The sequence below is a fragment of the Chaetodon trifascialis genome, chromosome 12 (genome assembly GCF_039877785.1).
Source record: "Chaetodon trifascialis isolate fChaTrf1 chromosome 12, fChaTrf1.hap1, whole genome shotgun sequence".
NCBI lineage: Eukaryota > Metazoa > Chordata > Actinopteri > Chaetodontiformes > Chaetodontidae > Chaetodon > Chaetodon trifascialis.
In genome coordinates, this window is record NC_092067.1 from 23,964,720 (window position 1) to 23,989,341 (window position 24,622).

Consider the following 24,622-nt stretch of genomic DNA (forward strand, 5'->3'; position numbering starts at 1 on the left):
AAGCTTTGGTGGCCCAGATGTTGCCCACAGGCATCCAGCTGATGATCACCGCCATAAAGATCTAAGCAGATGTTTGCCACGCAGTACCTGCCAGATGAATTCCATCTAGATTCGGCAGTTTCAGGTGCCACAGTGGAATGGTGGTAACACTGTCACCTCACAGCTAGAAGGTCCCGGGTTCGATTCCTGCTGTGGGCGTCAGGGGGCGTGTCCTCCACCACGCCTTCGGTGCCTGCTGCTCGAGGCCTCTCTGTTCACCTGGGGTATCCTCCACAAAAACCCCCACTAAAAACATGCAAGAAGATCACCACCTGACCAACGGTGACAAAAGGAACTGGGTCCCCGGGTGCCGCTGTCGGCTGGCAGCCCACCGCTCCTGGTCTGCCGCGGAGGAAGGACTGACCAGGATGGGATACAGAGGAAGAATTTCATGGAAGCATGTGCATGATGTGCTGTCGTGTTCTTCAAAAAGCATGAAATGTGCATGTGTGTGATTAATAAAGTAAAGTTCTTCTTCTTCTTCTTCTTCTTCTTCTTCTTCTTCTTCTTCTTCTTCTTCTTCTTCTTCTTCTTCTTCAAGACCTGTGTGGATCTCATTGTTAGGTGTACCAGATGCTACGACAGTCTCTTCAGCACCAGCCGATGCTGACTCCAGTGACATCACGTGAGGCAGTTAATCAGACTTTGCTCAACTCCCTCTGAAGCAACAAAATGCTTTTTTAACATGTGCAGTAGTACTCCCCAACACCTGTAAACAGACCTCGATGTGTCACATCAGTGGAATTCCCCGTTAAGCCAACAGCGAGTCCTGAAAGCGCCCAGCAAAAGGGAAATTTGGGAAAAATACCACCAACAATCTACATAAGGTTGAGAGATGAGACCTTAAATCCCACAACACCCACAAAATGCTCCTTGTGTTGAGACTGTTTAGTCAACAATGTTTCAAAGCCAAAAAGATGTTTAGCTGTTTCTGGTTGGAGCACCAGAGAGCGCAGGAGCATGCATGCACACGCACGCACGCACGCACGCACGCACGCACGCACGCACGCACGCACGCACGCACGCACGCACGCACGCACGCAGTAATTCATGCATGTTTTACTTGACTGCTGCGATCCTTCACTTCTGTCCACAACTGCTCCTCTGTCATTTGACACGAGTCGTTTACTGCGGCTGGAAAGACTCTTTGTTCCAAATACAAACCACACAAAATGAAATTTTAATCACAATAGTTAAAAGATGAAGAAACATCACACCTTCAAAGTAAAATATTTTAACCTTTACAAATATAATTGTTATTCCTGCTTTTTCTAAGCTGATTCAGAAGCTGCCAGCAGCTCTCTTTATTCTTCCGCTGCATGAAAATATCCCATTTTCATTTCATTCTGAATGCAGCATTATCACCCGCTAATAAAGCTGTATATTTCGCAGCTCGTCCCATCTCGGTGGATTGGCTGGATTCTCCGTCTTTCCAACAGTTTTTCTCCAACTAAGTTAATATATGGTCGATACTGCAATCAGTCTGCACCTGAGTGGGCCAGTAAATCATGTTGCTCTCTGGCAGCGAGCGAAGGAATTCACCAAACAAGGGGCTGAGGAGCGCTCACACACCTCAGGCTGGAGCTCTGCCACCGGGACGGCTCGCAGGCATGCACGCCCTCACGTCCACACACAACCACAGACAGCATCATGCAGTTCCTGCTGTGTTTAAGAGTCACCGCCCTGGCTGTGCAGCAGAGGGGCGACTGTGCACACAAGTACAAGGATTTACTACTAATCTATGCACTTTAATATAAATTTACTACAGCACAGCAGCCCAACAGCCCATAGGTTGAAAGCAACCTGTGCTCAGTCCATATCTACTTCCCACACTTCATATTTTTCCAATGACCACACTGACCATCGAGCTTTCTTTACAGGCCCCTCGAAAGCCAATTGTCCTTTTTTTCTGCCTCCAGTCTCCTCAGTGGTAAAAGTACATCAACAAATGTTTTACACCTCAGCTTGTCAGCATTTATGAGAGCAATCAGCACCTTTAATGCAGGCACAAAAGCCTCTGGGGACACTCCTGTTGGCAAGCGAAGGGAAAAGGGAGATAAATGCAGGGAGATGCCCCGCGGCTTCGATTTCCTTCACGCTATTAAAACAGATAAGCGATGAGGGGGAACATAAATGTATTCTGTGTTTAAACAACTTCATGAACATATATTTTACTGTATACAAGTGTACTGTGCACTTCATATAAGCTTGAAGCTGACTGACACCAGAACAAATGGTCAGAGCTGTCAGCTGAGAAGCAGCAGCACGAACAGACAGCAGGTTCAGTCAGTGGGGTGAATGTTTATGTCATATGGAGGCCCACAGGTAGCGTGAGAGGCTTGATTTGTGCTGAATTCTTGTACTCAGCGTCCAGAGGTGTTCATTTCAGAAACCAAAGAGCTCAGGTCAAGAGCAGCCCTTTAACAATGCCCAGAGAGCATAGCCCATACAGCTGCACATCTTAAACAGATGTCTTCATGCAGAAAGCATCTAGTGCGAAAGCATCTGCAGAGGATAATAACATGTTCTTGCTTGATTACTGCAGCTTTTATGAAAGAAAAACAGGACATTTCGAGAAATATTTTCTCCGCGAGCGTAGAAAAGTGCAGGGGATATTTGCTTTGGTTTGTCAAGCACCCAAAACCACTTAAACACATAACATATGAGAAAGAGAGTGAGCGAATAATCATGCCAATACCAAATAAGGCAACAGAGCAAGCACATTTTTTATTGCCCTTGCAAAATCACTTCATACTCAGACTACATCCCACTTTGCTCAGTGTTACTTTAACCACAGAAAGACGTCATCGTGATATCACAGATTCAAGGACACAAAATCTGGATGATTTTTGTGGAACAACAACTAACAAATCCTTTTTTTTTTTTTTTTTTTTATAATATTAAGAGAAGAGGGGAAACAACCGCCAAACAACGGTTAGGTCAAGTAAAGTGTGGTTTATTTATATATCCCTAAATCACAAGTTTGTCTCAGGGGGCCTCCAGATAATGGTTCATTATCTGCAACAGTAACTGCCTTGTTAGTGCAGCTGATAGAGGCTGTTGCTTTCCAACCTGCAGTAATTCTGCACCACGAAGGACCCAATAATGCCTGCTGACTGCATGCTGTACAGCATGGAAACAATTACTAACATTAAAAAAAAAGTGTTACTTACCAGCTCATAGTTTGTTGCTGGAACACAAGATGAGGACACCTAAAAACAAAAAACAACTTGTTAGTCACATCGCTGCTTATTTGCAGTTACTGTATGTTATTAGAGGAACATAATAAATAGCATCTGACTTCCTGCGTTTATTGCATTTAAGTTAAACTTCATGGCTTCATATCCTGAGAGTGCACCCAACACACTTCAACGTGCTGCGAATGTTGTATTTCAAAGCCACGTGCAGATGCAGACAGAATAAAGGGCCGGGCATCGACTGCATGCAACGTGAATGGGCGAGAATAATAAGAGTTCCCTTCAAGTCTACGGAGCATTTTAGCATCTTTCAGCTTCTTTCAGCTTATTGTTTACAGCACCTGACTTTACCGTCTCTCATCGCCTTTCCAGTGGCAGCAGGCAGATGTGTTCATTGAGTAAACTCTGATAAACTCACTCGACACAACTGACCCAGCACCAAACGATGGACAGACAAAGTTACCGACTCGCTAGTGAACATAATGGAGCTATTAGCAGCTAAACGGCCAGATGCTAATCGCTATGAATCAACTGAATGCAACAGTAGGTTAGCAATATCAATAATGCAGCTTTAAATAAGGCTGTTTATGATGTTCTTAGTGTACTGCATGCAGCATTTGCAAAGAAAGGACAAAGCTTAAAACTGGCACTGGTCAACCATTTCCACAACTATAATGAGTACAGAACCAAGCTATCAAGTTGAAAGACAGGGTAATGAGACGAGCGTTAGCACAATAACCTGACCAGAGAGCTTTGACGTTCATCTCTCCGACTCCTACTCTGATCTGACACTGTAAGATCTTGTTTGACACGACTGCGGTATGAAGGGAAGTTTGTCAGCGGTGGGATTGCTCCAACAGAACTCATGATCTGTCAAGTGGCCGAGCTAATCCGATTAGCATCCGGCAGTTTCCACAATCATTCTGTGAGCTCGGAGCAAAAGCATGAGGACTGAGGCCGATAAACAGGAAGAATATAATGATAATGGCCTCTAACTAAAGATTCAAATGAAGTGCCTTCAGAAAAGGACCGCTTGATGAGGATGAGGACAAACAGGATGTCACCGCTGATGTTTCCTTCCTGTGCATGTCTCCATTCTGTCCTTTTGTTCATGTTTTGCTATCACTTTTCTGATGCTGCACGCAGGAAACAACCCCTTCAAACTTAATTTTCACCAGTTAGCCTCGTACACCACCGTCTCCTCTGACAAACAGCAAACGATAGCATGTGACAGCTTTACGATTCCAATGGGCTTTTGCCCTATTTGTATCCTTCATCCTTCTTTTATTGCTACCACAAACCTGTGTCTGTTTTAGCTTTGAAAGATTAGACCTCAGGGTTATCACAACTGTTGACCTCTGAAAGCACCTTTCATCTTTGCTACTGCTCGACTACCCTCCTTATCCAAGACTAATTGTGTCATTGCATGAACACAAGCCCTCCACTCTGTTGGGGTCTGCTTTGTGTTACTGTTGAAGGAAGCACATTCCGCATCTGCCCACAGAAAGAAAATGCAATGCTGGCCCTCTTAAACATGTCTCAATGTTTGGCCCTTCTAAAAAGTCCTGAGCTTACATAAAACTTTGCTGCAGCTTTACAGAATGTTATTGGGCTGAAGCTGGACCGAGGGTTTTTGGATCAACATATTTTTGTACTGCATTGTCTTGCTACTTATCAGCCTCCATACAGTACTCACCAATATGGATATACAGTAGATGCAATAAGCCAATACTACCCTGCACACTGACCCAGCTAATTCATGTAATTTGAAACTAACCAGGCCCCAAACAGCAACTGTAATATGGTTAAGGCATTATTTAATTGGATAAACAGTCTTCTGTACTTTGAGCATGTTGGACCATCCACCAGCTTCCAAACCCAACGGACCGCTGGGCGATGTTAGGATGGCTGATTAGATTTATAAAGCTGAGGATGTGTGAGTCACCTTGGGTCATTAAAGACTCTTAGTCTCTTTTATAGCAGTTACCCCATGTGGAATACAGGAATGTTGTCTCTAAACAGGAAATGACTTTTATCAGATTACATGTTTTAGCAGTAGAAGCAGCTGATACACTGATATGAAGAAAGGCAGTACCTCAGTTTAACAAATGCTACCACACACTGGCTATTAGCGCTTCTATAATACTTTCCCATGCAAGCAACAGTGAGGTGAATGGAGTCTTTTCAGATATTTCATGGGATCAACATGTTCCTCGGTCACTGCTGTTTGTCACGGTTGCCCAACACGTTGTCTTCTGTATCAACAGCATACTTGACTGATGGCATCCCGGTGGAATGCGTCTCTGTTTTTCAGAATTTGTCTGGCGTGGTGGAGTGTGTCTGGAATTGACAGGATACTGTATCTCTGTCTGGCTCAGATCACCTCCATAACAAGTTATTCTAACCCTCCCACAGCCCCCTCCGTTCCCCCAAACCCCCGTCCGACTCCAGCATCCTTATCACTCCACGCTCGGTGACATGCCGTTCTTCTCCCAGAGGCCCGGCTCCTTCGGGTGCCCCCTCCCTTCTGCCCTGACTCCTCAGGCCTGGTCAGTGTTTCCACCTGACGCTGCCTCTGCCCTGCAAGCTGTTGACAGATTGTCCACCTGCAGTCAGAAACCTCTGAGAACACTCGTATGCACGCTAAAAGCGAAGTTTCAGTCAGGCTTTTGGAGGATCCTGTTTCCATGTTTGCACAAAGGAATCTGAACAGTCTTATGCTGTTTTTTTAGAAACAACCATGCAAAAAAATGCTCTACAGTCTTCTTCTATTTGTGTTTGGACACATAGACCTTGTTTATACCTGGCATTGCATTAAGTGGACAACTGAGAGACATCACTGTTCACACTATTGTCTATCATGCAGGTGTCCAGCTGATCACTTGGGTTCAAAGTTCATTACTGCTTACATCACCTCCACTAGAAGGTCAAAGGACCAAGCAAAGTTATTAGTTGTTGGCAGATTTGTCTCACACGAGCTAACAGCTAGCTAAGAAAGCAGAAATGCTGCAAGAACTAATATACATGTACGTGCTATTCCAAGTGTTGAGATTGGCAGGAAAAGTAATTTACAATACTACGAGAGATTGTACTTATGTTCCTGTTGTGTCCTTGTCAGGGGTGAATCAGGACGCATTAGCATTTACTACAAAAGACGTGCGGTCCCAGACTGGATGACAATCCTCAATAAGTCTTCAGACTACAAAGAATCAGAAACTGACATCCAGTGTTTTAATGTTTGATAAACCTTCAAACCGGACTTTGTGGTTCACAATTCACCTTTTGGTTGTACCTTGTGGCAACACACCAACGCCAGTACAGCCACAGAGCTGTTTTTCCTTTGTGCTGTTGTCAGTCTGAAGGCATCATCAAGCTGTGCAGATGAATACACTGCGCACTAATTTGACTGAGAAACCTTTCATTCAAAGATTCAGCCATCAGATAAAAGGAGTGGAAACTTAAGCATGAAATGTGACTTTCTGTGTATCCTGTCAGCAAACCAGAGGGCAAATCATGACACAAAGAGCTGCTTGATGAACAAGTCTCCTCTCCAAACATTAAACCGGCAACTGACATTTAGTTAAATATCTGTGTGAATGTCACGTCTAATGAAATTCACAGTTTTTATTTGTCCTAAACAGAGCTGTTTGAGACAACATCAGTGCCAAGTTAGCCGATGTCGCCAGTGTAATAAACCCTCTGATGTAAAGGTCAGATTGAGCGGGTAGGTAGTCTGCCCACATCAGAATAGCTCACATTCTCCTTCATGCTAAGCAGTTGCCTCTTAGCTTCTTGCTGGGGTGGACTGGCATGATTGCAGCCTGGTGAAATAGTCACAGCCAGGATCTCCCACAAACCACGAGGGATTAAAGGCAGGTGACAGCACAGGTCAAGGGGTGGGAAACCACAAGGTGAAGCACACTCCTGACAAAAACATCTTCTCTGAAATGTATGCAGAGAGGTAATAAGGCTCACATGCCTCCATTTAAAAGAATAAAAGCACGTGAGTGACAGATTGTTGCTCATGACGTAATTTCTTAGCCATGCTAGCGCCGCGGTTGGGCGAGCACTTTGGTTCAGACTGAAATATCTCAACAATGATAGATTTCAACAAAAGCTGGTACAGAGTGTCATGGTGCTCGCGATGAGTCCGACTGACTTTGGCGCTACAATGAGCACGACCCCGATGACCCCCTTAGGTTGAACTGTAATAACTTAGGCAATCCCTTTTTATCTAACACCATCATAAATTGAACATTTCCAGTCATCAAGCATTTTGGTTTATGGCTAAATATCTTCAAAACGAACAATATTTCCATCAGCCTCAGCTGCATTTTGTGTTTAGTGCTAATTAGCAAATGTTAGCATGCTAAACTAAGATGTTGAACATTATACCTGCTAAACATCAGCATGCTAACGTCGTCACTGTGAGTATGTTAGCATGCTGATGCTGTAGGTTTTTAGTCTTGTCTACAACTTCCACAAATAAGTCCATCTTAATGCAGAACTCACATGCTATATGTATTATCAAGCTATCACAAGACAATACCAGAACAGACCACTGTGCTACAACCACACTCAAATGCACATTTTTACATCTGAATCCAGCATGGAAACATCTGATGAAATTAATCAGTGGTAATGCAAAGTAATGCACTGGATGCAATGGAACCAGTGGCTTCTGAGCCACATTTGAATTTAGATGAAAACCTACACAAAGCCTTTGTCCGTGCTCTGCAGTGCGTGGGGAGGAGGTCTGGCGAGAGCCTGTGTTGATGCTATCGGGAGTATTCAAATGAGTGTAATATAATAAAGAATAATTGTGTTGCTGCATTCCGTACATGCTTGCGTTAACAGCAATAAACAAGGGCTCATTTCCTGCAGACAACAGTCCATGTCAGACATCTCTGGCTCGTAGGACAGCGCTCACATGCAGTCAGCTTCCTGCGAGCTACTGACACACACCAGGCGCAGTCATGTTATGTAACTGATGACAGCCTCCCAGGTCCGAGTATGATAATGACCCTTTCTAATGGCGTGACTGGTGTACAGCCTTAAATAAATGACGAATTAATTCAGTGTTTGTGTAAACAACCTGCAGTAAAATCTCTGCCATGCTAACGTCTGCAAATCTCAAAGTTAATGTCGGAAAATCAAACAGCAGAGTGATAAAATCGTGGCGGAGAAAAGCACATTCCTGCTTTACTCCAAGCAGCGAAGTGATTGCCACGCAGGTTAGCTTGTTTCCACTGTGGAAAAGAGCGTGGGGATGTGCTCTGCAGCTTAAAAAACCTTCCCCGGCCCTCCGAGCTGGCATATAAACACACGGCTGCCCTGAGTGCTTTTATGTTTATCCAGCTCCTTGCATCTGGCACATCCCAGCAGAACTATTCAGTGTGCAAATTCAATTTGTGAGCCGTAACCAGTAACAGAAGGCTTTTCTGCCTCCGTGATGGTGGAGTGTGCCAGAGTGCGGGTCCGTATGGACTTATTGGGATATTATCAAAGCACAAAGGAATGATGGGAGAGCTCCGGTCCACGTGCCCGTGCTCGATCACTTCGAGTTTATCCCCCTCTCTATTCCCAAACATTGCTTTATGCCAATTTTGATGCATCTTGTGTTTGTACACTGGATGATCATTTACTAGAATCTCGATGCCAACGCTCATTTTGTGTTCATTAACTCGTCTCTACATGCAAGTTTTTTCTTTCTCTGTTGTCTGTCTCTGCTTTCCTTCAGGGTAACTTGTGGAAGATCTTGATTTATTGAGCAGATTGGACTGCAGGACATGTACACGACAGAACAGCAGTCTGCTAACACTGTTTCTTGTCTCAGAGCTGCTGATTTATGTTTCAGTGTTAGAAACACTTCAGGAATGAGAGTAAGTGTGTGTCTCTAGTTTTGCGTCTGTATACTGGAAGTACTGGAAGTGTGCTGTAAAATTTCTTAGAGCAGCAGCGATTAGTCCTTTAATTAATGTTTGATTCAGTCATTTCTCGCGTAAACACACCAAACATTCTCCAGCTCCTTGTCAGGATTTGATGCTTTTCTCTGTTTTATGTCACTGTTGGTCAAATAAAACAACACACCTCAAGAAATCTGAAATTTCGTTATCGTTGCTTGCAGGCCATCCACGTGCCTATATGTGTGTACAGTTAAAGCGTCATGGTGAAAGTGTGTGTGTTCATTAAATAAAGATCAGGGTTGACGTCACGGCAGTGGCAAATAACCCAGCAGAGATAAAACTGTGATAGATCAAATAAATATGAAGATGAAAAAACATTGTTCTGCTTGTATCTGACTAACTTGAGCCCCAGAGGGATCTGAAAGATGCTGCCATGTTCCTCCTCCTCTGCCGGGACTCAAGTGGCGCTGTGCCGACCGCAGCGCCTGTTCATTCTCACCCCGTCTTTGTTGGACAGGTCTGACGGCGTGGAGAGGGGAGAAGCTACGGCTTGTTTCTTTTGTTCCGAAGTTACAGCGAGGGTCACGTTCCCTTCCCAGGCTCTTTCAGCTAAGAGCCGGTATTTACCAGCACGCTAATTTACACATTCGGCATGGCTCTCGCTGTCTGGCACCGGGCCAAGCGTTGGAGGACGGGGAGGAAGGGGGGAGAAGGCGTGGGCGAGAGAAGACGGCAGCCATGAAGAATCAGGGTTGAGGGGGGATGTACGCCCTTTGGCATCCACAGAAGAAGTCCCTTACTTAAAGAGCTGGTTGTATCTCCACCCAGCAACAGCTGAGAACATCGATATCTGGTTCTTCCCTGTACGCACAGTCCAGAGAAACATCTCCGAGGAGTTTTGCTCGGCTTAGCTCAAAGACAAGAAGGGAGAAACTTCAGCCTGTCAAAAGTGAAAAATAGTCTCAATACAGCTCCTCATTTTGTCTCCTAGTGACACTGTTAAGATGAATCAGATTTCCACATGATGTCATTGGACATCTGCTCACTCGCCGGAGACGTTAGGAATCAGCATGAAGACACAAGACAGACAGACCAACACGAGAGACTCCAGCAGTTTGTCTGCTAGTTTTTTCACAAAAAACATTCAATTAGCATGTTAAAAAATCTTAAAATTGCATGTTCGCCCTCATTGAAAATGTAGAATTGATGTTCATTTCATATTTTTAACTGCTGGACGCATAAGCTGCACACTGGACCATAACTGGCTTCCAGACTGGTTTTATGTCTTGAATCATCTCGTATGTATGTATAAACTGAGACTTAAGCTGAGCAGTAAGGAACTCTCCCCGTTGAGCAGATGAACGTGAAAACAGCATCTTAGTGTCAGACTCCTCACACACATCGTTCTGCACAGGGAGGCTCAAACATCCGCGTGAAGAAACAACAAGCAAAACATATTTTTCAGCAGCGAGAGACTCTAAAGTTTATTCTACCCTTAAACCGCAGGAGCGACTGCCAGGTCAGCAACTAGTCCCAAAAATGAAGCATTTTGATGTATGCCTTCCACTGTGCCCTTAAATACACAGAAATATAACCACATAATATGATAGTGTGGTTCGTACAGTTATTGTGGTGACTGTGAGCACTAATATTAAACATGATGGAGTGCAAGATTTGCCCCAGTCCCAACCATGATCTTAAAGCGCAGAGGAAATGGGATTAAAAAAAGTTGGGACGTTGTGTAAAACATAAATAAAATTTGCTCATTTGCAAACAAAGTGTTCCTGAGTCCATGTGTTAATCTCCTTCATCCATTCATGTGTTCACAAAGCGGTGAACCTCGCTCCATCCTCGCTTGTGAACGCCTGAGCCTTTCATACCCAGTCATGATGCTATCGCCTGCTACCAGCCAACCTGTTTAAAGTGATCTTCATCCATTTGCGGATGAAGATCATGTGCTGTGACTGAAAGCCGTAGAGCAGCTACTAAACGGACTCGTGGTGACATTTTGTTTTGGCTGTATGCGTGAGGAGTGCCTCAGCCGCTTGCTGTCAGGAGGGAAATCGGACAAGCTGAGACGAGCCTCAGCTCGGAGTCGACCGCGCTGACATTTAGCACACCACGACAAGGTGAGCCGCTCGCTTAACCTCCGCCAGGAGGCCTGTTTGGAGGGAAGGATGTGGCAGACTTAGACTTGGGATAACATGCGAGGATCTTACTGCCACGCTCACCCACCCTCCCACACTTCGCTGTTTCTACGCTGAATGAGCAGGTTTGGGTTTCACATTTAATCCCGCCAAAGTCTCTCCCCGTCTCTCACGTCCTTCTCCTCCGCCTCCTTTATCTACTCCTCTGTCAACTCCCCTTTCTTTTGCACAAAATGGTTTTCCTCACGCATGCACCCGCAGTCCAATATGGGAAACGTTAGAATGGAGATTATGTAAGAATTAACGGTGAGCTCCTCTCTTTGCTCCGGATCGTTTTGAACACAATCACTCAACAGTTTTGACATTCAATATGCATTTGAAATCCACTGAAAGAGCATCAATACCTTCTCTGATCTGCATAACCAGACTCCTGCAAGCATTAATCACGGCTGCACCGGCACAGATATTACTGTGATAAATATTAATAATATGTCCAGGAAAGCTAAATCAGCGCTGCCGTTAGCAGCTCATAAACAAGCTATCAAAGCCATTAAATCTTGATTTCGCAGCATTTACACAGTGAAAATAACAGAGAACATGCTCATTAACAGAAATAGTAATAATTATTATTATTTTAGAATAATTATCTGATTGTCTTTAATGAATGATGCACGCTCTGTTTTTTTCTGCATACACATGTTGTTAAGGGACAAACGTCTCCTCGTCTTTTAGCACCGGTCCTCATGTCTCAGCTGCTTGGAGAGATTCGGGGACCGTTGTTTCCTGTCTTTCTGTTCGAGACCAAGCCCCCTTCCCCACCAATCAGCCATGAAAAGCAAACAACAACATGAGGGCTTTCTGGCAAAATGACGGAAACATGTCTGCTTTCTATAAACATTCCTGAAGGCTTGATAAGAAAGAAAAAAAAGACAAAAGAAAACAACCTCTCCACCCTCCCGGCTGACTGCTGGCACACACGCACGCACACACGCACGCACACACACGCAGAGCACATACTTCACATAGTGTTCACATGGATGTTCAGTCATATGGAAACAAACTGCAGTCCCAGTGATGTTTTTAATTGATTTAAGTGAGCGTGACTCAAAGCTAAATAGCTTCACGCTTCGTCCATCATCTCACCATGAAATTTAAAGTCTTGCATAATCTGAAAGTCATTTGGTAATATTGTAATTATGATGATATATTATATAACATTTGCACTTGTAATATTTGCCACTTTCTCAGTGAAAAAGGTACATGTGACGCACACAGATACACAGATATCTGAGCAATCTGCACATTTGACTGACACACGAGTCAGAAAAATCTTATCAAAAAGTTGAAAGCTGTTATTTCAGAAAGCCTTAAAGAGGGCAGGAAAAAGCCCCCCGCCCACTCCATTCCTTCCTGGTTCCACTGCTTTCCAACAACTTCTGATATAAGTCGAGGCCTTTAGAGCACAGCCAGGAGCTGCTTCTCCAACTCTGCCGTAAATCTCATAAGAAGCTGTGTGCAGTGATGTAATATGTGACCACAGAGGTTCAAAGCGATGGCAGCTTGTCAAAGTCCATCAGATTCACGTCGAAGAATTCAAGTCGACAAATAAATCCAGAGTAAATGACTTAAGATAGGAGCCGACTGGTGTGGTGTTGGAGGTGAAATCCTGAAATATGACATCATGAACCTCCTGAACAAACACACTGAGAGACGGCAAACCTGGGACTGGGCTTGTGGCTGCAGGTTAGCTCAGATAGAAAACATGAAACTACAACATCCAAAGTTTTCTTTCACTTTCCAGCGGATCTACTAAATTTGGGCACAAATAGCTCCATACTATGGATTAGCTATGAAACCAGAAAGCGTTTACAAATGGTGATTCTGCCAAACATCCTGCAGACCTTAGAGAACTGATGTCTGAGCTTCTGCTTGATTGTTGGGCAGGACCAGCAAATCTTCCCTTAAAAACATTTCAACAAGCCATTACTTTGTTATGCGGGACGAGGAAGAGACTAACTCTTCCCCAAACTTCTCCGAAGGTAAAGCATCCACACTAACCATCCTCCAAACCAGTAACAAGGCACAATTACCCTGAGAGGGTTTAATCACTGAAATTGAAAACAGACCGGAAAGTTTCGACAGAAACTGTTGGAAAATGCAAACCGTCAGTCCTGTTTATCTTCTATACTGTTGGGAAGCACACTGATAGAAAAGTGTCCATAATGTCCTGTGCCATACACAAACATCTAAGGCAAAGATTTATATCTGTCTGACTTAGTTTCACCCGTTAGAGGGGCACCGATCTCAAACAGACACCAGAATAAGGCTGCACCTAATTCTGCCTCTCCATCAGCATGAAACATCCTCGTCCGTGCATCAAAAGCTGAATAAATCTATACGTCTGCGGACTCAAAACGCTCCACGGGGCCTAAACATGATGAAACTTCAGCTGAGTTTCATTGGAGGAGCCACGTTCAATAAGCATCATGTTGCTTTGAAGCCAAAAGGGGTCTGTGCTCCTGAGACGGAGCCCTGCAAGGGTCAAATAAGGCCGGCCACCTTTACAGCAATACGAGTCGAGCCAACGGTTTGGGCAGCTTGGCGGACGATGTGGCAGCCATCTTGGTGTTGTCACAGCAAATGTAGAAGGATGTCGTTTGGTGATTAGAGATGTAAAGCCGCTTGTCAAACTAAAACGCCGCATTGAGGGCTGGGAATGTTTTTCTTCCTTCACTCTAAATACTTGACTATGAGGGCCGTTATACCAGGCTTTAAGCTTGATTGCATGGAGTCATTTAAAAGATTAGCCATCATTAAATGTTTCACTATAATGTTCCTCTTTTCAGGGGTATTATAAGGAGTTCCTCTATTTAAGGGGTATTAGACTGTGAGGGTCTGCAGAAAGCTTTCATCTGAGCGTGCTGGCACCGGTTATCACTGAAGGACAGACGGGGAGAAACGGGGATTGTGGGTTTCATTTAGAGCTGAGCTTCAGTGATCACAACTTCCAACCCGAAAAAGTCTGAAAAACAAACGGATTCGATGCACGATCCCGGTCGGAGTGAGCTGGATTTGAAGCACGAAGTAAAACCAAACGATGGAACTGAAAACAGGACGTCAGCTCTGAGTGAACGGGCGGGCAGTTTGGTCCAAGCTGGTGGGCTTCGTGGTGTCTGGCCTGCGCTGAGCTGCTGCAGCCTCACAGCAGTAAACTGTAAAAGGCTCCACTGTTCATTTTAACTGTTGGTCTCCGGATGTGTTCCTTCATACGCTCTTTAAACGCCTTCCTCTGGGCCTATGACAGCGGTTCCTCATGTGTGCCAGACAACCTGCTAAGTAACGACCATAAGCGAAACATTATATGACGCCCTTGAAAAATGCAAAGCTTTTACTGAGCCCTCTCTGGATGCTATTAATTATACTAAAAGCCCGACTGTAAGCCATGATGCTTTGGCACAGCGATAGATTATTTATGTTGCTAATGTATTGCAGGTTCACGGTACGTGCCAGCATTTAGTCCAGAGGACAAAGGGTATAAATAAATTGCTGTGCACACACACTTCAGCTCCGGAGCGTTTTGTGAGGATGTAAGAAATTCAACAGAGTTTGTGTTACGTTAGACGGGATATGCACCGAGCTGCGTGTTGATTTAACCGACTCTGTGTATGCAAACTTTGTACTCGTGAATAACACTGAGCGAATGTTAAACATTGTCTCATTTAAATGTACGTTCATGACCTTAAATCAAGGATCGACGCCAACTTTTCTATCTACTGTTGTATCCATCCATCCATTTATCTACCGTATCTACCTACTGTATCTTGGAGTTGGTGGTCTTCGTGCTGCTGTGGGTTGAACACACTGAACAAAGCTTCCAGTTTAATAAAAGGACCTTTAAGCGAGAGACTTTCATCAAGCAGACTTTGCACAGTCGCACCGTGTTCTGCATCAGTACTAAAAGAAAACCTCGTCTTTTACAATCCACAGTAAAGCAGGAGGTTCAAGCTGTGTCTGAAACACAGATACACACACACCACGGAAGGATTACATCAGCAGAGAAGCATGAGAAATCATGCTGGTGGTTTTATATGGTCATGGACCACTGCCTTATCCGTAATCCCAGAAACACGCACACACACGCACACAGTCACTCAACACACACCTTCGCTAACCTTCCCGCGCCTGTCCTCGCTGCATGTGTGGCTGTGTGTGACTGTGGTTAGGCATCTATCATGAGTTGCCTAAAGGAAGGACAGGGGGTTGACTGGAGCGCTGTTTCCCTGGCAGATGGTAATGATGAAAAATGTCTCCTCTGAAATCCAGTCCGGCGCGGGCTCCCTGCCAGTGGATGTACGCCATTCCCACACAACCAGGAGTCATGGGTAATGCCGCTGTCCGGGCAGGACGGTGCTGTGTTACATTTATGTTGGACGAGGAATGCTTCAGAGGAATGTGTGGGTCGCACATCATCGCCATCGGGACAACGCTGGTGTCAAGTATTACACGTTACAGGACGGCATTCAAAAGTATTCTAATCAATATCTTTGTATTAACAACGCGTAGTCATTGTAGTGATGAAGGGACACAACTCTGCAGTCCCCCTCAGCCCTGTCCAATATGTTTCAGCACCTTTTAGCTCATTGTTTTGATTTTCTTGCCCACAACGTTAGGTCTCAGTTTCATTGTTCTCATCGATGTCATACAGCTGTTTGAAAAGCCCTGAAAGAACACTGTACACTATGTGTTCATCACCACACAGCAGACAGTCACAGTTAGCAACAAGCTGGTGAACACAGTGAAGCATTTAGCAACTAAAGAGGCAAATATTTCCCTCAGGAGTTCGTGGAGACCAAAAAAAAACAGCTAAAAAGCAACTAGAGACTATTAGCCACATGAGCCAAAATGCTTCTAAGGTGATCGTACTGTTTGCCAGTGTTGTATTCACAGCTCGCTGCACTGCCCCCAAGTGGCCATAAATTAATCAGTTACTTCAGGTTTCGAACAATCAGACAGTCCATTCATTGACTTACAGTTTGACTTTCTAACCCAGATGTTTACAACCGTGAGACAAAGACCAAAAGTTGACCTAACATTTGGGTCTTTCTTATAAAGGGACTCAGACCCTGAAGTATTTTACTTTATACTATACTCCCATGAGGTATATTGCTAAATAAAGCTCCAGCTCCAGCTCCAGTATAGGAGCGCTGCTTGGCTTCTGGTTGCCACATACGATACAGTCTGCTGTACCTGATGGGAGCTCGGAGCTGCAGATGTACAGAGCAAACACATCACAGGGATGATGGCAGCTTTCTGCTGAACTGTGCTCAAACAGCTCCATTGAACTACAGCACACAAACACACTTAATAGAACCATATTTGAAGGACTGCACACAATTTAACCCTTACGTCGCATAATGTGGCACTGGCTGCACTGCATCCTGCTGAACAACGTAATAATAAGAAGCATTAAGACTCCAGACACCCACAGACTGGGTTGACTGGGATAATCACAGTTGTCAGCGTACAGTGCCACCTTATAAAACTGAGAATATGCTCTGTGTTTTCACACTGTGTGCACTTACTCTTTTTCTCCCCAATTTGCAGCAAATTGGAGGCAATCATAACTCACTCTACGTGCCAAAAATTCCCAAAGCACTGTCGAGATTTCTCACGCCTGGGTTGATATTTTTTGCAACAACTTTTGCAAGGTCCGATTGTGAAACACTGCAGTTGACTTCATGGCTGCACACACACCAGCGCTTTCTGCTTCACATGAAAAGCACTTAGGATTGAGGAAATATCACTGCCTCGGGCAGTTTCTTTTACTAGAACGCAGGAAGCGTTAGGTTGGTACAGAATGGTGAGCACAGACGAAGGTGCAACAAACTGTTCATCAGTCATTGTGCATCAAAGAGAAGAGAGCAGAAAGCTGAAAACAAGAGCAGACATACGCCACCACTGTCATTCCAGCCATGGCCATGGGCCACCAACCACAAAACATGGTAAGCCAAGGAGACCACACACAGACACGAGCACTTCAGAAACGAGCAGTGCTTTGCATATATGACTACGTACAAAATCTACACTCATACAACAATCACAAATTCAAATTCAACTTACATGCCCGTTTACACGCATTCCTGTGATCCAGCTACAGCGCACATACTACAAGCAGGGCAATGCAGTGAGCTGTGCAAACATGCACACATAATGACTGCAATCACTTTTCACGCACATGTAACCGTACAAATGCACACACAAACTGTAAATCTACTGTATGAATGCACATGCAACACCAAAGCAGAACTGCTCTCACAGGAAAACCTACACACGAGCCAACCGAGGAGCGCACCTATGCCAGGTTACATACATGCCTGACAAAGCATACATGTGACAGCTCTTCTCCCTGCCAGATCCATAATGCAGAAGGTTTGCTGTGACACAGAGCACGGCACAGCCAACACTTGGGACAGCCAGGGGCTCAGAAAGCAGACAGGCAGCGGCTCTTCTCCCTCTCCGGCCACACTCCTTACCTGAAACACTGCGGTGGCCATCCTGTCTCCCTGTGTGTGTGTCGTTCTCTCTTTCACTCTTTGCTTTTCTCTGTCCAGCTGTGCTTTAGTGCTGCATCGTCCTCTCCCGTCTCCCCTCCGTGCAGCAGAGAGGGTTTTCTCTGCGCTCCGTCCAGATGGCTAAAGCTAAATCCACTCGCTGTTACCTTGGTGCAGCGCAGAGCCGGAGGAGTGTACAAGTGTGTGTGTGTGTGTCAGCGAGAGGGAGAGTTGCTATGTGTGTTTCAGGCTTCCAGGGAAATAGGTCTGGCTAGTCTCTCCCTCTCTCACTCCTCCTCCCAGAAAATGAGCATAAAAACGTCTAAAGAGTCTTTATGTGAGCGCGAGAGTGGGAAGAAGTGCAGCCAAAGGCAAATCTGAACATCCCACAACTGGATACGGCGCAGTGCAGCACTCAGCGCTGAATAAGCAGGCAAAGTCTGGCTACGAGCTATAGCTATTTCCCTCTCTTTCTCCTCCCTCTTGTTCAGTCAATTTTCACCCTCCTCCCAAACGGGGAGACACATGAGTAACGAGAAGGGAGAGAAAATATCGAAGTGAATTTCCCAGGGAGATCAGGGGGAAACGGGACGTGAGCTCGGGGAAAACAAAAGCACAGCTCTTTTCTTTCTCTGTCTTACTGTCTTTCTCTCCTTCGTTCACTCACACACACTCTCACACACACACTCCTTTCTCGCAGCCTCATTCCTCATTCTCTCCTTGTTATCAGCTTCTCAAGTTACAGGTTAAATATGAGTCTCCCCCCTTCCACCCGCCTTTTCTGTCTCTTTCCCTCTCTCCTTGACTTTCTCTCTCTCACTCACACACACACACACACACACACACACACACACACACACACACACACACACACACACACACACACACACACACACAGGTCCCATGAATGAAGCCATTGACTTCACGGCGACTCCAAAGTCGAACAGTGTCAACAGCGGCGTGGAGATACACACTTATCAGTCTCCAGCTCAGCATGTCTGTCGACTCACAACGCCAACAAATCATTCAAGAGTGCAAGTCTGTCTTAATATGCTGATAATGAGATATGCATGTGAACTTAAGATTAAGAGCTGGAGAAATGCACATCGTAGAGTACAGCATGCAACACAGTGAGGCGGCTGGAGACCACTGCTGATCAGTTTTCATTTAATTAACTGATTATTTGCCCACGCCACATCTGTAGCTGTCCTACGCATAACACACATCTGTAGATATACCTGATGAAAGCCACATCGAGCTTTTTGTTGAAGATGTTAAAAACTAATGATGCTAACCAGTAACTTCACTGCATGCAGCTGATAAATCACCTTTTGTGTGCATGTGTAAAGAAGCTGCATGCACGTATCTAAATGTGTGCATTTGTTCAAGTTTGTTAATGTGTAATTAAGTTTTGCAGTAAGTTCATTAAATCCGGCTGATTGGCTCGTCACCTCAGCCGTCAAACAGGGTCTAAATTCATGCTTCTAGCTCGTCGCTTGTAGCACGTGACGTCACTGTCGCACACACAGGAAGGGATCGTGTGTCCGTCCCTCAGACTTGCAGCTGCAAAACTTTATTAAACGTTCACAAACTTGATTCATGAGAATTCTTTTGAAACTCACACATTCAGATATGTGCACGTTATCTTTTTCACACGCACGCTGAAGGCAAATCATCCCACAAGCTTATAGCATTAACAAACATTATTTGCTTCCATCGTTTTGAAGCGTTTTTGCAGTTTGAGGCACTTTGCAGCAGAGGAATTACAGCAGCGAGACCACTGAGAGATCCATGGTCATGTTCAGCTGTGATTGGTACGTTAATGGGACGAGGCAGCGCTTCGGATTTACTCTCCAGCTGATAAAAGTTAATCACTCAGCCTCCGTCTTAAATTATGCAAAAAGCCCTGCAGTAAAAGCCAAAGCGGGGTAAGTTCACTCGTCCTCCGGTTCACCAGAGGCATCGCCGACCTCTCAAAGACTCAAAGCAAAGCAAACAGCGAGTTTGTTCAGTAATGCCTCAAGCTGCTGCTGCTGGAAATGACTCTGATGACTGTCAATAAAGATATTGATTCGAGCAGCTTAGGAAGACCGGCTTTAATTAAAGCTTAAAAAGTAAAGTAAGCGTTCTGGCATTTTAATTCCTTTCCGCAGCCTCACCGCTCTCATCCAGTAGCAGACAAAAGGGACATTACCGAAGAATGTTTGGTACAAATTTGCAGCACATTAAGTATTATGCCGCAGCATGGAAAGAATGGCCGCCGTCTTTGATGTTGCTCAGAGGTAATTACATGGAAGGCAGCTCTAAAAGTAACACCTTCGGCTGAAGCCGTGTTCACCAGATGTCGCGTCAGTAAGCGTTATTTAATTCGCTATTAATGACAAGGGGCCAGGAAGGAAGAGGGGCTGCCCGAGAGGAGACATGTGGTCTGCAGTAAGAAAACAACACGTTTGTTTATGTGAGACGCACACCTTTAATGCAGAGAGCAGGCTGATCTGAGGCCAGTGGGAATTCCCCTTATTTTTCTGGCGTCTGTGTTTGTCCATGTGGGTATGAGTTCCTCCACTCACTGCAGTGCAATTACACATACCAGCAGCTACATCTCTGTATGTTAGGCATTGTAAAGCATGGGAAAGTTATCCGCCTGTATTTGAGGCTAAGATGTTCCCCTCAGTCTGGTCGGTTTCCTGCGTCCTGGCTTTTATTATGATCCTGAGACTGCTGTCTGTAATCACACCACCATTACAAGAGACAACCATTAGACCATGCAAGTTTTTGGTCACTTCTGGAACAGCTGATTTTGTTCCAGCGAGGCCAGAGAAAGACTTCTCTGAGAGCATGAATCCTCCCTGATTGGACAAACGCGCCTATCACTGGGCTGTCACTGTCTGCAGTTTCAAACCTGATGCGTCTTCTGGAAATGTTGAGTGACAAGCAAACCAGAACAGATCAGGACATCAACGCAGATGCTGCTGTTGGGAGACGAGCATCAAAGAAAGAAGTAGTAGAAGTAGTCAGACAGAAGAACAGCTCAAATGAAAGATAAACAGAGAATAAGACAGACAGAAAGAAAGGGAGGGACACAGAGGGAGAGAGCTGGCTGGGTGAGGTCCAGTTTCATGAGTCTGACTCAGGCTTTCCCAAGAAACGGCAGAGCCGAGCAGATCGCCGTCCCCCAGCGCCCAGTGGAACGTTTCACCAACGCCCAGGCGGCGTTCAGAGCAGATTTAACGTGGATTTTTCTCCTGGATGGTCATGATTAGACAGCTGGAAGCAGGCACGAGATGGAAAAGATGTCACTTCGAATCAAAAGACAGGCTGGAGAGACATGGGTGGGGTGAAAAGCCTCCGAGCTGCCTCAGGATGTAATGAGGACGTGTCCTCCAGCGGGCCAGTTCACACACAGCTGTTGTAGCGGTCAGAGAAGCTTAGCGATGCCGGAAAGGAGGGTGCACGCTCAGCAACTGCTCCTCAGAAAATAAAGCTTTAAAAACACAGTTTTCCAGGGCGATGAAATGAAATGGCATAAAATTCATGCAACTGTATGCGCTACAAAGTCATCCCCCTCACTCCTGCATGCACTTGGCTCATTGTTGACATTCTTTCCAGCAGCTCTTGATTACTCCATCATGTAAAAGGCTGGGCGTTCCTGTTTGTTTTCTCTGCTGTATCTATGCACATGTCGCTACCATGCAGTTACTAAATACATGGCCGTGAGCCACTTGTGTAATCCATTCACTCACGTACTGGAAGAAGGAAAGCTCTTTGCGTCTTGCAGCCAAAAGTCGTTGAGCTCATATTTGAGCTTAAGTTGACAACAGCATCTTTTATTTTGAAGGTCAAAGTTAAAGCCGCGCTTATCAATATTTTCATGTTAACAGTGGATTAAATGAGTATGTGTAATGTGACAGGTGTCAACAAGCCCACAGAGAATCACCTCCTCGACGGAGCAGTTTGGCATTGCCCTGCTAAAAAGTTGCTTTTACGTCTGCTGGATAATAAGAAGAGACTGTTTGCTAATGCGATGATATGTCAGTGTTGTTTGCAGCTTGTTCCACAGCCTCCCACAGAGCCAAAAAATCTGTTAACGCAGCTTTAAAGCTGTCTTAATGTCCTCCTGGGACTGTATCACCGTCTCTAAATATGACTCACTTGACTCATTGAATTAATTCTAATCCTCTTTATGTGAAACTAATCGAAAATCCTGATGAAACTAAAATGAGAAACCGACTTACTAATTCAGTAAGAGCTCTCAGATCAGAGGCCATATTTGTCACATGCTCGTGTTGTTGTCGTGTTCCCGTAAACCGTTGCCATCATACGGCGAGGGACAGAGCAGCGAGCCTGTGTCCTGTCCTGTGACTGCTAATTCAATTAGCTTCCGAGCTGTTGGCTGACTATTTGATCAGCCTGCTTACGAGAAAGCGCAGTGCATACAGACAGCATGGCACAGACTCCAGGGTGTATTTTCATTATCACCCCACCCCGTCCATTTTCTGCCCCCGCCCTCGGTCCGTCACAGCGATACCACTCTGACATGGCTTCTTGCATGTTTTCCTAAAAGGAGCTCACCCCCCGAGCTGCTCCCCTTCCTACTGCGGCCCCCCCTTTCTCACTGCGGAGCCGCCGCATGGAAAAGGAAGGAAGTCGTTAATGTTGTTACTGGGATTTGATACCATGCTGACATGTTTGAAACTTCACTTGAGGTTATGTAATGCCTGCTGTTCTTACCGTCAAAGAATAATGTGCTACGTCTTTCTATTAATGGCAAGTTTATCTCGCTCTCCGGTGTGAATTATATATGAGGAAGTCAGCTTTGTGATTTTATTTAAGTGCCAGAACGGCTAAAAACAACAACCAATGGCAGGAAACGCAAACAACATTATCTACAATAGCAAGAGCTTGTGCATGTCATCAAGTCCTACAAAGCTCTAAGAGGGCTGCATGACCACTGAACAGAAATTAAAGTTAAAACAATTTACAGACCTCTGCTATTGTATTGCTGCCGCAGTGACACAGCTTCCAAAGCCTCCAATTAATGCCAGTGTGATAAATCAGCCCTGCAGCAACGCGTGGAATCCAGAGGAAGCCGCTGAGGACGAGGTTAATCATGCCAAATGATCCTGACAGCTGCTGCTCCATGAGGCAGAATGGAGTTTGAGGACAGAAAGACTTTCAACGCTGTGAAATCCTTCTTCAATTTAAGTCACAGTAACTACAGTTGAGTGGTTAACCGACGTTTAAAGCAGCGGTGTTAGTTGAGTAATCCATTGGTTGATCAATAGAAAATTAAGAAGTGAAACGAGTGAGAGTTTGGTTATAAATCAAAGGAAGAATTGGGCCAATTAAATGCAAGATGGAAAGTGAAGGGATCAAGAAAACTCCCTCTTGAGGGGACTAACCCTAACCCTAACCCTAACCCTAACCCTGACCCTGACCCTGACCCTAACCCTGACCCTGACCCTGACCCCTTATCTAAACCTAACCCTAACTGTTGAGACATTTCACTCAAAGCCACAATGTGAACCTAAAAGTCAGAGAACCACCAAAGTCATTATGATTCATCCTCTGGGGACCATGAGATCTGATGTCGATCCATCCAGACGTGGTGGAGATGTTTCAGCCTGGATCAGAGTGAAGGACCGACAGCTCTACCTGGCTCCTGGTGACCAGACAACTACTGCAGCCCTCCACAGCTATAAATCAAAGCTGCGTTCAACAGGTGAGGGGGCGGCCAGCTGCAGACCTGATGTTCGCTCTCAAAAATGCACCTCACGTGTGGATACAGGTGTTTGGATGTGTCAAAGACTTGCGGGCAGTAAATAAAAAGAGATGGATGGTCTGTCTTATTCTCAGCCACACCGAGGACGTTTAATCTCCAGATGATCATCGAAAAATGTTAAAAATGTCGGGGAGCGGTTGCCACTGACATGCACACGGTGCCAGAAGGACTCGCTCAAACACAGTGGTCTGGACTTTAATCCAGAGAGAAAAGGTAGGAGGAAAGTTGAGGTAATCGACCATAAATGTACAGATGTATCCACAACTGGAGAACACACATTATTGTCTGATTATTTGATATCCTCTCTCCTAAGTCTACTTACCACATCGCTGTTACAACACAAAGGAGCAATTAGCAGCTTTTCACTTGGCAAACAGTGAGGACGTACCCATCAACAAGCTGCGAGCTACAGATCTCTAACTGAAGCATGTTGTGCTCAGTGAAAGGAACTGAAGGGGTCACAAATAACCAATCTGAAACAACAAAAACACAGCGCGGCGGACGGCCAGCACAGAGGAACACGTGATTTTTCCTCCAGACTTTCCTCCAGAATTTCAGGATCCGGGAAAAATGAAAACAAAGGCTTCATAATTCTGTGGAGCGAGCGAGTGTTCATGTTCTTCCGCTGTGCTTTCTCAGACCTCCCTCTTAATTAACAGTGGAACCGTAGTTTCCCTCTCAAAACACGCCTGACAGGCAACGAAGGATGAGTGAAATCCAATAGGTTGTGCTCAGCGCCTCAGCTTATTCCTGACTTTAAGTGCTACCAACCCATTAGAGCCTGAGCGGTGCATCAGAGGGGCTGATAATTTAGCCACTTTTAGCTTATCAGGCATTAAATATAGTTTAGGTTTGGGCTGATAAGTAACAAATTGCAGTGCGGACATGTCAGAGGAGTGCCAGTGTTTATGATGTACTTGTTACTGATACTAATTCAGTTGGACGTTAAGAATTTCAGTTATATTTACAGTTGGTTTCATGCTTTTGACGAGTTGTTTAT

General features: G+C 45.1%; 1 protein-coding gene across 1 annotated transcript in view; it reads right to left on the reverse strand.

Moving 5' to 3' along the window:
• The window catches only part of tns1b (tensin 1b), a 127,257-nt gene that overhangs the window by 67,930 nt on the left and 34,705 nt on the right, over positions 1–24,622 (reverse strand). The window contains exon 4 of the mRNA XM_070975390.1: positions 3,213–3,251. Within this exon, the coding sequence (XP_070831491.1) occupies positions 3,213–3,251 (39 nt within the window). The remainder of the gene's footprint in view (positions 1–3,212; positions 3,252–24,622) is intronic.